Source organism: Castor canadensis, chromosome 3, assembly GCF_047511655.1.
Source record: "Castor canadensis chromosome 3, mCasCan1.hap1v2, whole genome shotgun sequence".
In the NCBI taxonomy this organism is placed as follows: Eukaryota; Metazoa; Chordata; class Mammalia; order Rodentia; family Castoridae; genus Castor; species Castor canadensis.
Window position 1 is genome coordinate 187,499,402 of NC_133388.1, and position 16,553 is coordinate 187,515,954.

At 38.6% G+C, this 16,553-nt stretch overlaps 1 protein-coding gene across 5 annotated transcripts in view; it reads right to left on the bottom strand.

Moving 5' to 3' along the window:
• The window catches only part of Asap1 (ArfGAP with SH3 domain, ankyrin repeat and PH domain 1), a 325,249-nt gene that overhangs the window by 68,482 nt on the left and 240,214 nt on the right, over positions 1 to 16,553 (bottom strand). For all 5 annotated transcript variants that reach the window (XM_074069229.1, XM_074069232.1, XM_074069228.1 and 2 more), the window contains 4 exons: positions 16,178 to 16,253; positions 14,705 to 14,827; positions 8,125 to 8,225; positions 4,308 to 4,377 (listed from right to left, as the gene is read on the bottom strand). In XM_074069229.1, coding sequence (XP_073925330.1) covers positions 4,308 to 4,377; positions 8,125 to 8,225; positions 14,705 to 14,827; positions 16,178 to 16,253 — 370 coding nt within the window. The remainder of the gene's footprint in view (positions 1 to 4,307; positions 4,378 to 8,124; positions 8,226 to 14,704; positions 14,828 to 16,177; positions 16,254 to 16,553) is intronic.

The window sequence follows — 16,553 nt, forward strand, 5'->3', positions numbered from 1 at the left end:
AAAGTGATTATGAAATTAATGGTTGTTATGGTATTAATAATAAGAGCATATACAGGTATTTAAAAAATACAAGCTATTATGTAAGCAGTCATCAGATTAAAATATAAATTGCTAGACCCCTATGGTATCTTCAGGACCAGTACCCCCATCCATCTCCCTTCCTAGAGTTCTCAAAGTCTTCTCCACCCTGAGACTCTGATTCAATGACAAGGCAAACATTTCCATCCCAAAGAACTGTTATTCATGGAAGTTTCAAAGACCTAACAAAACCTGGTATCTGAGCAGAGGCCTGTGTTATAGTAGAAAAAGCACACATGCTGGAGTTTGAGAACTGGTCCTGATGTTTATAAGTTGCAAGGCCCTGGGCATGAGATCTAGTTTCCCTGAGCCTCATCCATAAAATGCAGTAAAAGCATCCACTGAGCCATGTGAGGAGGTGCGAGGTGCATACCTATAATCCCAGCAGTTGGAAGGCCAAGGCAGAAGATCATGAATTAAAGGCCAGGCTAGCCAGACCTTGTCTCAGAGAGAGAGAGAGAGAGAGAGAGAGAGAGAGAGAGAGGAGAAAGAAGAAGAGAAAAACGTACTCGTTAAGCACTAGCAATGCAGTATGGAGGATGGGGTCTCTAGCTATGTCTCACTTACAACCTGGTGATAAGTGAAGACAGAGCCACCCACCCTGTACGGCTGTCTTAAAGATTAAGTACAAGGCACAAGTAGGTATAAGTGGTTAATACAAGGCAGACCTAGCTTTTCTTCTTTTTTGTTTTTTGAGACAGTGTCTTATTATGAAACCCTGGCTAACCTGGAACTTACTACGTAGCCTAGACTGGCCTTGAACTCCTAGTCCTCTGCTTCTTAGTGCGGGATTATAGGCATGGACCACACCTGGCCTTCTGTATTTTTTTAATTCATCCTTTAAAAATGTGACATTAGGATAACAAATTTAGGAAGTAAGGGAATTTAAAGAGCATAGCTGCTTTTACTTGGGATCATAAAAAAGAAATAGTTTATTGCTTTATAATTTGCTTTATATTTTTGCTTATATTGCAATGCCTTTAGTTTTAAAAAAAAGAGGAAAATAAAACAATTCAAAGGCATACAAACTGGGAGTAAAATGGCAGCTGAGTAAATTGCTTCAGGTATTATCTCCTTAAGAAGACACCAATTTGAACAGCAATATACCCACCAATCTGCCTTCACAAGAGTTAAGGAAGCCAGCTGAGAGATGACAGTGTCTGGTTTAGTACAATAAAAAGAAAAGATGCACTAAAGAAGGCAAAAAGGAAAACCGCCCGAGTCATCCCTCTCCTAACTCCCTCTTAGAATTAAGTTCAGACCAACTACAAGGAAACCCAAAAGTATAGAATCTACTTAAAATGGTTAAATAGCTTTATGTAAGCTTTTTAATATTTAACTTTTGCTACAGGTTTACTAGACTTGTAATTCTGAAATGAAAACATCTTACATATTGTGTTTCAAATGTACTGGACAGGGGTAGATGTACCTCAGTAGTAGAGTGTAGTATCATGTGTGAGGCCTTGGATTCACCATTAACAAAAAAAAAAACAAAACCCAAACCAAACCAAAACAAGACCAAGAACAAAACCAAAAGCAAAACCAGATTACAGGTTAATAGCAGTACAATGTACTAATGGTTCACAGATAGAAGCTGCTATCATTATTAATATATTAGCAAATTCAGACATTCCCACTGAATTCCTACAGTGATATATTACTTCGAATAGTAAATAAAAACTTTGTGTCTTTGAACTGATACATAAAAAGCAACGGGTTTGTGGATGAAATCTTCTAGGAATGGGCTGTAAATCTTTCAGGTCTAGGAAGCATTTCTCTCTAGAACAATACACTGAAGAAGTGAATAACTAGGAACAGATCCTTCATAGGTGGTCAAGCCAACAGATCCTACACCATTCCTCTAAGTATATACCTGACCCTTCGTACATACCTAAACAATTCTGATAAGAACAATTTACAAAGGTGACTCTGATGGGGCTCTTCAAGCTAGAGGAATGTGTAAGTGTTAAGGGGTCCTAGACAGGGCCCCAAGTTTTCTGACAATGAAGTCGTCTTTCCCCGCCTTTTCAAAGATCACAGAGTCCCTTTATGCTTTCCCAGGAAACTACCAGCCTTCATTTTCAATCTAATTCTCTGTAATCAACGGTATTTGCAAAGTCAAGAAAAGCTAGCTAAAACTGACTACAGAGAATGTGATTACAAGTGACAGAACTGGCAGTAAAAAGCCTGGCCTAAAGCCAGTGAAAAGTGGAGAACAACTCAGTGGCAGGGAATCAGAGTTAGGGGAGGAACCCATTCTCCCCTGTTTGTAGTAGGAGCTGCTTGTCAATAGACATCAATGACATCAATGAGCCAACAGTAATAACAACCCAAAACTGTGTGCCCACACACAGCATGCTATCTCATTTAATCCTCAGTTGAGTTAAATACTTTTCTCAAGATCACATAGCAACTAGCAAAGCTGGGATTCAGACTCAAATCTGACAGATGCCACTGTCTATTTTCTTAGCCACTGATCAATGTGGCCAATGTGATATTTGTTGTTAATTAGAGAGAATGCATATAAATAGTTGGCTTAACCACAATAATGTCTTTTGGCAGGAAAGAAAAAGGGAGGGGGAAGGAGAGCTTATTTATTTTTAGCCAACTGCTCAAGGTCATATAACTAGTAAGAAGGGCTCCTGATGCCTTTATCTACTATGCAATCTCCCAGCACACTACACTCCTTCCACAGCAGAGTCCCAAGAAAATAACATACATGGAACATAAGGCACTTACATAACTTGTCAAAATGCCTACTGAGATGGTTATAGCCAGACAAATCCACAGAAAGAACTCTCCAGGAGAAGGTAATGAAATTTGACTAAAAACTCAAATTAAACAATCAAAAGGTCAGAAATTTCCACTCTAGTACACACACTTCTAACTGTGCATAGAATTAAATATGTCAAAATTATCTAACTTTCCACCCATGTATCGCTGATGTCCAGGCCAGCACATGGGAGAATGGAAGCTTAGTAAATGAATGCTGCATAAATGAGTTAGACAGTCTCAGTGGTAACTATTAACTGGTCCAATTCTGTGGGAAGGATCTCATAGCAGATGGGTGGCTGGTCACAACTGGCACGATAGCTAAAGAGCTCAGTGGGGCTGAGGGAGCCTCTGAGGCCTCACAAGGGTTCTGTAGGGGGCCAGGGACAGAGGTGCTGCAACTTTTCAAGTCCCATAAAGGACAGAAATCTTTAAGATGCACACAATAATCTACCAGGCAGGACTCAGCCACAGTGTGTACTGAGCACCTTCTGTGTGTCAAGGTCTGTGTTTAGGGCTGAAAACAGAAAGACAAAAAAGACCAGTGGGGGCCCATGAAAAGCCCAAAGTCCAGACAGATGGTGGGTTTTGCAAGAAGTGAGGAGCAGGACCACATGCACTAATGTCAGACAGACCCAAGTCTGAATTTCCAACTGTCAGTTACTATCCAAGTTATAGCTCTTCTTGTACCTCAGTTTCTTCACCTATAAAATGAAGAGTATGATGACACATGGGCTGTTGAGATGACTAATTGAGATAAGCTTTATGAAGGTAAGTGGTATTTCCTTTCTTCTTCTATAGAGAGAAATCTAAACTCAGCCCTGAGTATGACAAATTGCCAGTGTAACTTCTGCTATCCTGTTAGCATTAACACTGTCCATAACTCAAGGACAACCCCAGGCACAGGATACTGTGATTAACAATGAGCTTTTTCTGCAAACTGTTATCACTGGGATAGACTGCACACATATTTTTAGACTCTCAGTATATACTTTGCCATTTCCATTCCTGCAGGATACACTTTCCATTACAACCTTTCTAAGAGAATTAAAAAGAAAAAGGCAAAATAGAAACTATTTTACTGTACTGTCTTTGACAGAGTTTTTATATGCATGGTTTGTTTCCTACATTACTTTTTCATGCACAGAACATCCCCTTATCATCTTTATAATTCATGAAACTAGAATAACTACCTATAAGATTATAAAATCAAAGAGTACTTGATTCAGTTTAAGACAGCAAAAAACATAGTTTCTGGTGGAGACACAGAACAATGCAGGCCATCACAGGACAAGATAAAACTAATGTTTTATGAAATATCTTAAATGACCTCGTTTAAATCCATATAGTAAAGATATTTGGGCAAAACTCCAATGCTGGGTATATTACCTCATATGTCATCTGTTTCAAGAGGCCAAAAAAGCATGAAAAATGTGCAGGGAAAATTAGGCACTTACAGTCGCGTGTGAGATGGTCAGAATCCCATTCTTGACGGCACACTTCCTTCTCTGCCATACTTTCCGGATCCTAGAGAGCAAGTCAAACAGTACTGGATATGGCATCTGATTTGCTCTGGGGCATGCATCATATAGTATGATACAAAATAATAATTACAAAAATTCATCCCAATGTAGAGAAAGCCAATCTCTTCCCCCAAACCACACAAAACAGAAAATTCTGGTTATCTTTTCTTATCCCAGATGAAAGGTAAATCAGACAAGTAGACAAAGATGCTCTATATAACACTGTTTGATAGTGAAAACAGGAAACAAACAGCAGCAACGTAATAGCAGAGAAATGAATAAACAAATTACAGTGACCACATAGGCAGAAGTACATCCTTCTTGTGTATACAAGTACTCCAACTTGTATGAGGAGTAGTGCTAGTAAGGAGTTTTAACCTTATCTGTAAGTCTTTTATAAGAAGGCTCTATTAGCTGATAGACTGCAATTAACTCTGTAGCAGTTAACAACAGATTAAAAAAGGTTAAGATGTCTGCCATGTGGGGAAGGGTGGAGGTGAGGCTGCCTCAGTACACAGAGAAAGAAGCTCAAAGTTCAAGGTTCAAGAATATATCATGATTATTTTTGGTGGCTTGTATACCTTCCTTTTAGGGGTCTTCCAGAGCAAAAAAAGAAAAAAAAGCCTCCAGAGGCCCTGGAGAGAACTATCCTTATTTCGTATGGGAAAATAAATTATGGACAAAGCGTTCATGATATACACTTAGAAAAATTCACAAAGTGTTTATGATATACACTTAGAAAAATTTTATGATGCTGCTGAAGGACAAAGAAAGCCAAATAGCCAACCTAACTCCAACTTGGAAGAACATCTTGTGAAGCCCCAGGTACAGGCAAGAGACACATGGGCAGAGCTACACACATGCAAGCAGGTGCAGCTGTACCACATGGGACCACTGCCATGAGGTAGATAGAAACTGGCAGGGAACAGAGACTTCCTGGGCTGGGACAAGGCAGCAGGCTCTCTGCTGCTATGGAAACAAATGACATCAAAGGAGACCAGTGTAGCTTTCCCAGGCCTTTAAAACAATATCTTGTGTTTTCTTTTTCCTTCTTTAATTAGTCCTGTAAGAAAACTGCCACAAGACCAATTTAAAAGCAGCACAGGTATCAGTCTTCTTATGTAAGTAAGTACTAGAAGCACGGTCTGTTCCAAAGTATGCTTCACAAAGGGAAGTGAGAATTTGACTCCATCTGACCAGATATAAACGGAACACGTTCTGCTCAAAATGCTAGTCTCCTCGGGAGGCAATTGAGAAACCATCCTCAAATTACAGCTGAATCACACACTTCAAATGCTGACCAGGGAAAAGTGTGATTAGAAGTCGTACCTGTCAGATAATCATATCACCATTTGGTTAATGTAATCAGCTCTCTAAACATGGTTTTGCATCTCATCTTACCATCACAAAAGCCTGGTAAAATGGGTGAGGAATACTCCCTGTACACACTAAGCCAAACCCAGTATCATTCTTCTCTAGCAACACATTTTGAAATATCAAATGACCTAACAGAATATTTGACCTTGAGGAAACTGTCCCTATTCATTTTATTTTTTCTAGTTAAACCTTTATTCATTAGTTTTGCTTACTTGTATTAGGGAAACACAAAAATACCCATATTCTCTTATATAGTCAATAAAGCCAAGGAAGGCAACATGAAAGCACAATTCTGACAGATTGAGATTGCTAGTGAGGTGCTTCCAGAGTGCCAAGGGAAAAAGAATATCAAAATATCCCTTACGCAGTTGAGAGCAACAGCACCTATCTTTGTGAACACTTTGGTGGACCTTTTTCAATTAGAAAGTGGCCTCATACAAAGCTGGTAGGGTAGTTCGCATATGTAATCTCAGCAAAATGGAAGGCAGAGATTAGGAGGACTGTGGCTTGAGGCCAGCCTGGACAAAAAGTTAGCAGGACCTTATAACAAAGAACCAACCAGGTGTGATAGTGTATGCTGCAATTTCAACTACATGTAAAAATAGGAGGATCACAGTTTGAGGCTGGCCTTAGGCAAAAGCATCAGACTATTAAATCAATAAATTACATATACTTAATCTCATATAGTATGAGCTAGAATTTGGTCTTTGTTGAAAAGAGCCAGTTTAAACTTGTGATTTGGGAAGCTGTCTTTTCTTCTTTTACTTTCAGCAGGACTTACTTGTCAGGCACTGTGCCATGTGCTGAAGATGCCTTTCTTTCTTTACATCCCTATCAGTACATCTTGTTGGCCTTATCTTCATTATTCAGAATTTGAACACTTTTTTACCACCTCTACCACTGGCCCATCCAGTCTTACTGTCATCTCCCATCCGGGTTCCTGTAGCAGTCTCTTACTGGTCTCCCATCTTCTGCTCTTACACAGTAGCCAGAGAATCTTTCAAAATGTGTCCAATTTACACACTGCTCTGCTCAAAACCCTCCAATGACTCCTCATCTCACTCAGAAGCTTCCAAATCCCCCCATGTTTGTCTCCCTATTCCCTCTGACCTTATGCTCTGTGATACCAACCACACTCCACCTCACTATTCACTCACATCCATCATGACAGAAAGCATGCTCCTGACACTCCTTTCTTCCAGGTCTGTATAGTCATTCCTGTACTTCATTCAGGTCTTTGTTTCAATGTCACCTCAGTAGTCTTCCCTGATCACCACAGTGATAGCAAGAACCACCTCCAGCCCCCTCACTTCCAGTATCTCTTGCCTTGCTCTACCCTTCTCCCATAGCACTAATTACTTTCTTACCTACCCAAAACTGATTTTTTGTCTGTTTCCTTTCTTAGAATGTAAGCTCTTTAAGGATGAGGTTTTTCTTTTGCTCAATGCTATATTACCAGTGTCCTGAAGACATTGAATTCTAGACATAGAGGATTCTCAAAAAGATACTTTTTGAATGCATAAAAAGAATGACAGGCAAAAACAATAGTGATCCCAGACATTTATAAGAGAGAGAATTGCAATTTCAATAAACAAATAAAAAATGTATGTATTTTAGATGAGGCGAAGGGCACATATCCACAACCAGCCAGAAAAGCTTTCTTTGAAAAGAGGCTGACAATTGGTATCTAGAATAATCAAGGTTCTACATAGGTACTTACTGCGAAGGAGAACCATGTGTCTAAGCAACGAGAAACAAGGCCAGTGTGTCAGGACCAAAGAGGAAACGGTATATGATGAGGCTCAAGAGGAAAGTGAAAGTGCTATATGCAAAGGAAAGCAACTGGAGCATTTTAAGCAGGGAATGACATCACATGTTTAATGCTTTTGAAAGACCACTGAGTGCTGTGTAGAGGTGAGCTAGAGAAGGAGAAGAGTAACAGATGACCAGTAAGGAGGTGAGTAAGACAGTCTGAAGAGATAACAATAGACCATCCTACAGCAGGGGCAGCAGAGATGGTAACGAGTATATCATTTTTAGAGTCAGAAAAGGAGGGGATTTTGTCAGGCTGGCTGTGATGCTGGGCAAAGACCAAGGGTGACCTCCAGCATTTTGGTGTTTGGGTGACTAAGTGGATATCCCAGGTAAAGAATGCTGCAATGAACAGAAGCAGAGAGTGGGCTTCCCAGTTCTTGCAGGTTATAAGTCACAGGTACCATCTGGGGGCCACAGGACAATTACTGCTTCTTTTAAAGACAGCAAGTTAAATCTCAGACTTATCTGAAGAAAACCAAAGGCTGGAAGAAGTTTCTAGTGGCGAGCACCTAGTAAGTATGCTGGTCACACAGAGGTGCTGGGCCAGGTTCATACATACCCATCACTTTTCTTTAGCAGGTACCCCCTCTTTTCACTGCCATATTCCTTATTGCCCTGGAGCTGATGCATGCTGTACCCGCCTTGCCGGCTCTGGGAGTCCTAGAAAACAGACACTACAGGTTAAAGCAAAAGCTAGAGACAATTCTTCAATCCTGGACTTTATTCTGTCATTGAGCTTTTGCCCATTGGTCTGAATCTGAGAGAATTATGGATCTTTGAGAGCTGTCAGGTCCTTGCCTTCATTTTAGAGGAAACTGGCCAGGTATACATCTGCCAGATTGACAAGGCTCTGCCGAGGCAGAGCTAGGGCCTGAGGTCCAGTCTCCTATTTCTAGGTCAGAACCCAGCTCAGCTTTGAACTGAGCTCAAACACAGCCAAGGCCCCTGAAGGCTCTTATGACTCAAGCCAGTTCATACTAGCAGCACTGGCAAACCCAGAAAGTAGTGGGAAGAGTGAAGTGTACCACAGAGCAGGGTCCATGGGAGGTGCTCTTCCCGAAGGATGCACCTCTGTACCCTTTACATATTCTGCTAAGGTACTCGAAATAAAAGAGGAACATTCTGAGTGAGGTATCAACAATTATCATTAAAATTCTTGTTATGTAATAAACTACATGTTAAACATCCCTTATTCAAAAATTTAAAACCTGCAACTTTTGCATACTGCCATGATGCCCCAAGTTTTGGATTTTGGAGTATTTTGGATTTCTAATTTTTGGATTAGGGATAGTCAATTGGTGAAATCTATGCCAATTTCCAAAATCCAGAAAACCCTAAAATCTGAAAACTTTTGGTCCTAAGCATTTCAGATGAGAGATACCTGTTGTATTCTATGAAATGTACCTACAATCAAACTTTTAGTTTAAAAAGAATGATGCTACAGCATGCGAAGCATATGATGTGGTGAAGAGCATGACAGGGTCAGGGCAACAATACAGGTACAACCTTGTGCTGTACCAGTTTCTGAGGTCTGCATGACCAGAAGCAGCCATTATTATCATGCAAATGTTGAACTGCAGCAGGGGTTCATGGGTGTCTCCAAACATACAAGTGGGACAATACATTCTCACCAAAAGTATTAACTTACTCTCCTAGACTTCGATCAGGAAGGGCAAAAGCAACAAAGAAAAAAGGCAGAACATTTGAAAACATAGTTAATTATGTCGAAAATTTTATCACCCATAACTTAAGCATTTTATACATAACACACACAGAAAACATCATTGTAAAAATATACCAGAGAATATACACACGTACCTTAAGCATCATAATAACTTTTGGAATTTAAGCACTTTATATATAATGTACACAGAAACATCACTGTGAAGATACATCAGAGAATATATTCATGCAGCTTTACATCATGATAACCTCTGAGTGATGGAACATTAATACATTTTTACATCTATCAGGTTTTATTTAAGGTCATATTGAGTGAGAACTAAGTTCAAACACAGGACCAAAAGAAAGATGAGGTACACTTGAGGTCTGATTGACAAACCTCAAGTGTGTGTACACAGGGAGTAAGCATCTCAGTGAGTGAAACTCCAAATGAGTTACCTGGAAAATCTAGTAAGAGCCACAAATTGTGGGAGTCCTCTTTGTTTTTTCAACTGAAGAGAACTTAATAAATGTATCTCCTTCATACGGAGCACCTGACATGTGACCATGCCGAAGGAAGAAGCTATGTGAACTTTGGTTATTTACTAATTGCTGTGTACAGCATGACTTTAAGGCAAGATGGTTTCTTTGATATTCAGGATCTTTTTAGGTCGGTATGTGCTCAGTGATGTAAAGTAATGTTAACAGCTGAAGGAAAATGGCCAGGACAATACAATTTTGTAAGGCTACTCTACATGCATTCAAAAACATGTCCTGAACCCCTTTGGAAGAATCAAGGACCCTGAATACACAGCCTGGACTTTGTAGCTCATGCTACAATGACTCTGGCTCATTGTCCTGCTCTCTTGTGCAGGTAACTAAGAACTGACTGTACACTTTACCAGGCAAGCTGAGTCATATGAAGTTATCAACTTGTATTAATTTCTTTTTTTCTGGTACTGAAGATCAAACTCTTGACTGTCTCCTGCATGTTAGGCAAGCACACTACCACTTGAGCCATGCTCCCTGCCTCTTGAGTCACTTTGTTTACTTTTCAAATTTGGCTACGTCCTCCTGAGAGGTATTTTCATGCCTTTTAGATAGAGCTAGGACTAAGGGACTGGAATAAATATCAGACAGGCAAGAACAGCAGCTCTACTGTACTAGTGCCTCTGGTCACAGGCCCAGAAACAACAGTCAGAACAGTTTTTCTTGAGGGAGCCACCAGTACATTCATAACCCCAAAGAAGAAAAAATTTGGACTAAAAATTAATTGGGTAGTAGGGAACTGAGACCTGGGACAAAACAAGGGGCAGGGATAAATGCAACCTGTGGACTTTTCTGCTTCAATTCAACAAAACTGCATGAAAATCACTACTGATTTACAAGTAGGGACTTCTATCTTCCAGAAACAAAATACTGAAATCTAAAACCTAACCGGACAATTCTTTAAAAAGAACAAGGATCCAGATGTTAATGATTAATGACAACTACTATATTCTGTAAACTTAGCATGAAGACATTCTTTACATATGTTTGTTAACAGCTTCAACTAACCTTAAATTCTGAATAACAAACACTTACTTTGAATGGTTTCAATGTACAAAAGACAAATGTGCTTCTAAAGGTGAAAAAGTGGCTGAACTCTAGGCTTTGACCTCATTAAGCTGACCACAAAGGAAGCAGTGTGTTTCAGAAGTCTAGCATAAGCAGTGCTAAGTTAACAATTAATGAATTTCATGGTTTAAAAAGGCCACATCAATTATTATTTATGCACTTTGAGAATAATGGCTTGTTTAAGAAAGTGCTACAAGTTAATGAAAAGAGGATTTTACTTTTTATGAGAAAGTAGATATTGGGAAATTATCAACACTAATCATAATTTGAACACATACAACTGAAGAAATGAAATAGGTCCTGACTTACTTGAGAGCATGACAGAAATCAACCATGTATTCAGTAAAGAGAAAAGTACATGAAAAACTCATTTATGCAAAAATACATGACACTAAAAATAAACAAAGAACTTAAAACATTGGGGAAATTTCATGATGTAGTTAGAAAATGTAAACTAAAGAATGAAATTATCCTATTAATTTTCAATTCAGTGTCCTATTCTCTATTAGTAGTATGGACAAATCACTTTCTTATTTGAAACTGTATTCACATACAAAATACATTATTAAGAAATAAAACCTCACATCTCTTTAAACTGCAAGCAATTATACATTCACTGATTTAATAGGGTTATAAATGTTTCTGGTATCCAACTGAAAACCAAACCTCATTATCAGAGCTTCAAATTTCTACTATAAGTGGGTAAAGGATTCCTTCTGCTTCATCTTACTAAATGTTAAGTAGTTTCTGGGTACCAGCGATGGAGAAAGAGAGGCAACACAAAAAATCCATCAAACTTGCAAACTACACTATGATAGGCTAGTCTGAGTCCATCAATGACTCAACCAAAAAAAAAAAAAAAAAAAAACAAAATCCCCCCAAAAAACTAGAATGTTTTAATAGATATCGCCATCAGAAATAGAATATTTATGACCCCCAAAACAGGCAATAAATAGTTCTTTTGGGAGGTTAGGCTATTATAAAATGTCAAGATAATTTCACAAAACCCTTTTTCTTTTTGGCTGTACTGGAGTCTAAACTCAGGGTGTTACCTTGCTGCACAAGTATTTTACTACTTGAGGCACAACCCAGCCCTGACCTAAAAAGTTAATTTGATATTGATAAGAGAATAAAACAGGTCACATTAAGAGGAGGACACTCGTGGGAGGGGGTGAGTAAATGAAGAGTATTAAAAGATGGTGGATATGGTTGATGTGCTTTCTATGTAAGTATGAATATGAAACGATGAAGCCCCTTATGAAGGGGAATGGGGTAAGAGGGAGAATAATGAAGAAGATGAACCAAATTGGGGTATAATATATGTATATATCACGATGAAATTCCCTGCATTACTATCATACACTAATAAAAATGTTAAAAACAAAACAAAGAGCTTTCAAAAAATCCAGGATCCTATTTACAACCAAGATTCTTAAAGCTTCCTTTAGTGGAGCTATGTTAGAACTTGGTGGTTAAATCATTTGTTGGGTGTTTGTAATTTCTCAGATAATCTTTTAGATTGCTTTACATTCTTCTCAAAGAGTAGGATTGTGGTGGTCAGGCACAGTGGCACAGCTACACGGGAGGCACAGGTAGGAGGACTGTGGTTCAGGCCAGCCAGAGGCAAAAACATAAGACCCTATCTGAAAAAAATTAAAGTGAAAAAACCGAAACCAAAAAACCGGGCTGGGGGTGTGGCTCAAGTGGTAAAGCAACTGTCTAGCAAGTTTGAACCCTGAGTTCAAACTCCAGTACAGCCCTCAGCAAAAGGATTATGGCAAGAACTAGTGGATACGCTCTCACATCTAATTTAAGTCATTAAAAATCATTACCTTCTAAAGATATTTTGCAATAAGATTTGATAAACAGCATGAGAAAGGAACAGACATACTGTGAAACATCCATTTTTCTCAGGAAATACTCGTGATGGTGTGGTAACAAAAACTCATTTATTAATGGGGGAGTTAAAAATGAATCAAATCATGTACACGTCATTGTGTCTGGTCTGAGAATACATAAATCCCTATGCAAAACAAAAAGGGACTTTTTTTTCCTCAAGAAAGTGTCCATATATAGAAAGGAGGTAACTTTGTGTGACTAAACAAAGATAGGAAGTGGTTAAGTGAATGCTAGCAAGTAAAAATTCTCAAAATTTTCTACCCTTTATCTTCTCCACTTGGGTCTTTCTATTGCTCTTACACTGAGAAGTCATTCAAAGAGACAAGTCACTTTTCCTAGGACTTGTATGTCAACAATAAGCACTTTCAAAGACTGTAGCATATCCATGTTTCTGTCTTTGATATTAGTTCTTCTAAAAACAACCCCAGGTGCAGTCATGGCCTGAAGCTGCCCGGGTACAAATGCTGCCTCAACGTACAGATCTTTCTGGTCACCACCCTACAGAGAAAGCAGGGGGCCAGTGTTAAAATGCTACAGACTTCTCTTATTTGACCAAAATTCCACACATGTGCACTCAAAGAAGGGGAAGTATAGAGAGTTGATCTGCTCATTGAAGAAAACCTTCAGGGTTGCTGTAAAGGCCAGCATTGCCGGGTGCAGGGTCTCTTGGGTTTTTTTGTTTGTTGGTTGGTGTTTTGGTGGTGGTGGTTGTGGTATGTGTGTGTGGGTTTTCTCATCTTTGTTTGGACTCATGAATGCCTTTCCTGAGATATATCAAAAGGAACTGACAATATAAAAACATGTTTTATGTAATTATTAAGTATTGCATTTAATACTTCACTTAAATTTAATCCATAATAATTTCATAATGTAAACAGGCACATGTGATTTTCTCCCAGGTAACAAATGATGCATACTATTTAATATACCCCAATTGTGAAGTCCAGATCCCTTAATGCAACATTCAAGGTCCTCCATAGTCAGTTCTGAGTTTCTACCTCAGAAATTCACTTCCTACTCCTTCACCTGTCCTGCCCTAAACTGTATGCAACCCATGAACATGCCAGGCAGTTTTCTACCTCTGAGTGTTTTAGGTCTGGCTGCAGGCCACATCCCAGTGCATTTCAAATAGCATTAATACCACTGTAGGCATGACTGTTCACTTGGGTGAGTCACTCGACTACACAAGGAGCTGCTTGACAGAAGGGACTGAAGCTAAGTATGTAGATTAGTACCCAGCACATTGTAGTGTTAATGTCTGAACACGTAACATTTATAGTGAAGAATCTATACTGCATTCACTTAACACCTACCATGCACTGTAGACTGTTGTCAATATCTAGGACCATTTCAACTTAATTTTCCTAATTCTGCATCAAAGTATTTCCTTATTTCCCAGGCAAAATGAAACATGCCATTTTTGGCTACTCAGAAAGATACAGATGGCCTATAGAGGAGCGTCATGGGTTTACTGCTTGTCCTTCAAAGGCAAAATAAAAAAAAAAATCTAGAGTTATAATTTGTTGATCAAGAGTATCTTTTTTTTTTTTTTTTGCAGTACTGGGGTTTGAACTTAGGGCCTCACACCTTCTAGGCAGGCACCCTACCACTTAAGCCACTCTGCCAGCCCTTTATTGCATTGGGTATTTTCAAGATAGGTTCTTGAGAACTATTGCCCAGGATGGCTTCAAACTGCAATCCTCCTGATCTCTGCCTCCTGAGTAGTTTGGATTAAAGGCATGAGACATCAGTGCCTGGCTTTTTAAATTTTTATTTATTTAAATTTTTTTAGGAGGGGAAGGAAACTCATACACAGTTTCTATACTGGGTATCACTTTACTGTAGGTTCATTACTCCCACCATCAACCTCAGTTCTCACATAACCACCCTGGCAGGAAGCTATCAGTGTGCCTGTTACCAGATCAGGAAACACAAAGAGTATCACAAATGGCCTCACTTACACTGTTAGCCCTGCTGGGAACATGTAAACCACCTACTTCCTTCTGATCAAGCTGAAGAGAGGATTTTATTAAGTCTCGGAGTGCAGTTAACTGTTTCTTTTCTTCATCCTGGGTCTGTTTTATCTATGAAAGAAAAATATTACTTCTATTACTTATCATTTATGCCTTTAGAAGCAGAATTTAATTTATCCAAGTATACCACTCATCAAACAATTCAATTACACAATTCATTTCCTTATTAAAGGCTTTCATATATGAGAGGTACAGTCTTATCCTAAGAATGTACCTGTGAATTTTAAAATTACTGAGTAATGTACCATGCTTTCTTATTAAATAATACACCTAGTTAATACAACGAATTCTGAAGCACAATTTTAAACAGGGTTAAGAAGTAATATTGAGATCATTTGTCTCTGGCTTTTCAAAGGCTGGTAGCAAGACTACAGTGTGAGATTATAAGGGCCACATGAACAACCAAAAATTCAGTGGGCCAATGCATATGCAAAGTTCCATGGCACTACACTCAAGGACAAGGGATTGCTGCTGCTTATTGTTAGTCACTTGGAAATCAATGGTAACTGAACCATGTTAACTACTAAAAGAAACTCAGAAAACACACAAAGCTATATATTTTTAAAGTTATACAGGTTGGGCATTCCTTATTTGAAATACTTAGGACCAGAAGCATTTATGTTTTTCTAGATTTGGGAGTGTTTGCATATATCTAATGATATCTTGAGCACAGGACTGAAATCTAAACATGAAATTCATTTGTGTCATATACACCTTATAACACAAGCCAAAGGAAATTTTATACAATATCTTTAGGACAACTAAATTTTGACTACAACCTATCATAGGAGGTCAGGTGTAGAATTTTCTACTTGTAGGGTTATATCAGTCAGGATCAACATATTTCAGATTTTGGAGCATTTTGGATTTTGGATGTTTGGATCAGGGATGCTTAATCTTAATAAAGTATTATTTATAATCCTACAAACCTTATTTAAAGATATGTACTCATATTCATAAAACATACTCTTATTATTCATTAGCAAGTGGCTTACAGGCAACAAAGAAATAAAAAAGGGGCCAGAAAAACCTCGATACTAAAAAGAAAATATTAAACAAACTAAATCCATAAACCTGCCTACTCAGAGACAGTTACTTAATTTTTATCCTTCTACGATCAAACATTCTGCAACTGGTGACCACTGATGTGAAGCTATTAAACCCTGAACAGAGAGCCATCTAGGACCAATGGTTATTTACTATCCTGTACCCTGCCCCCAAAAGGTGCTCTGGAATATCTAACCATGGCTAGTTTGTCTGAGCTAAACTGAAAGCTTATCTGTCCTAGGTTTTACTGACACATCATTCAACCTTCTCTGCTCTTAATACCCTTCTAATACAGATTTCAAATTGACTGATATTTAGCACAAGGTGAAATGGATGCACTATGTAGACACTTACATTATATAAATCAGCAGCCAGTTTCTCGATGTACTGTTTCAGTTTATCAGCTGTTTTCAAGCCGTCTTGGAAAAAACTACAATGGAAAGCAATGGCCAGTTACCAGCAATGTCAAAAGGGAAGAAGCTGTAATTAGGTGCAAAATCTGAAATCTCTATCTGTCTCCACACCCTCCTTTACATAAAAAAAAAGTATAAAACTAATTTCAGCATTTTATGAGATGCACATGAAACACATTACAGCCGCTACTTGACCTCTGATAGTAGATATCACAGTCACTGCAAATTTCAGCTGCAGTCCTAACATGGTGATTTCACAATGTGTATATCCATCCATCCAAAGAACAATTCTTTCTTGCTGGGTCATTTGTATTAAA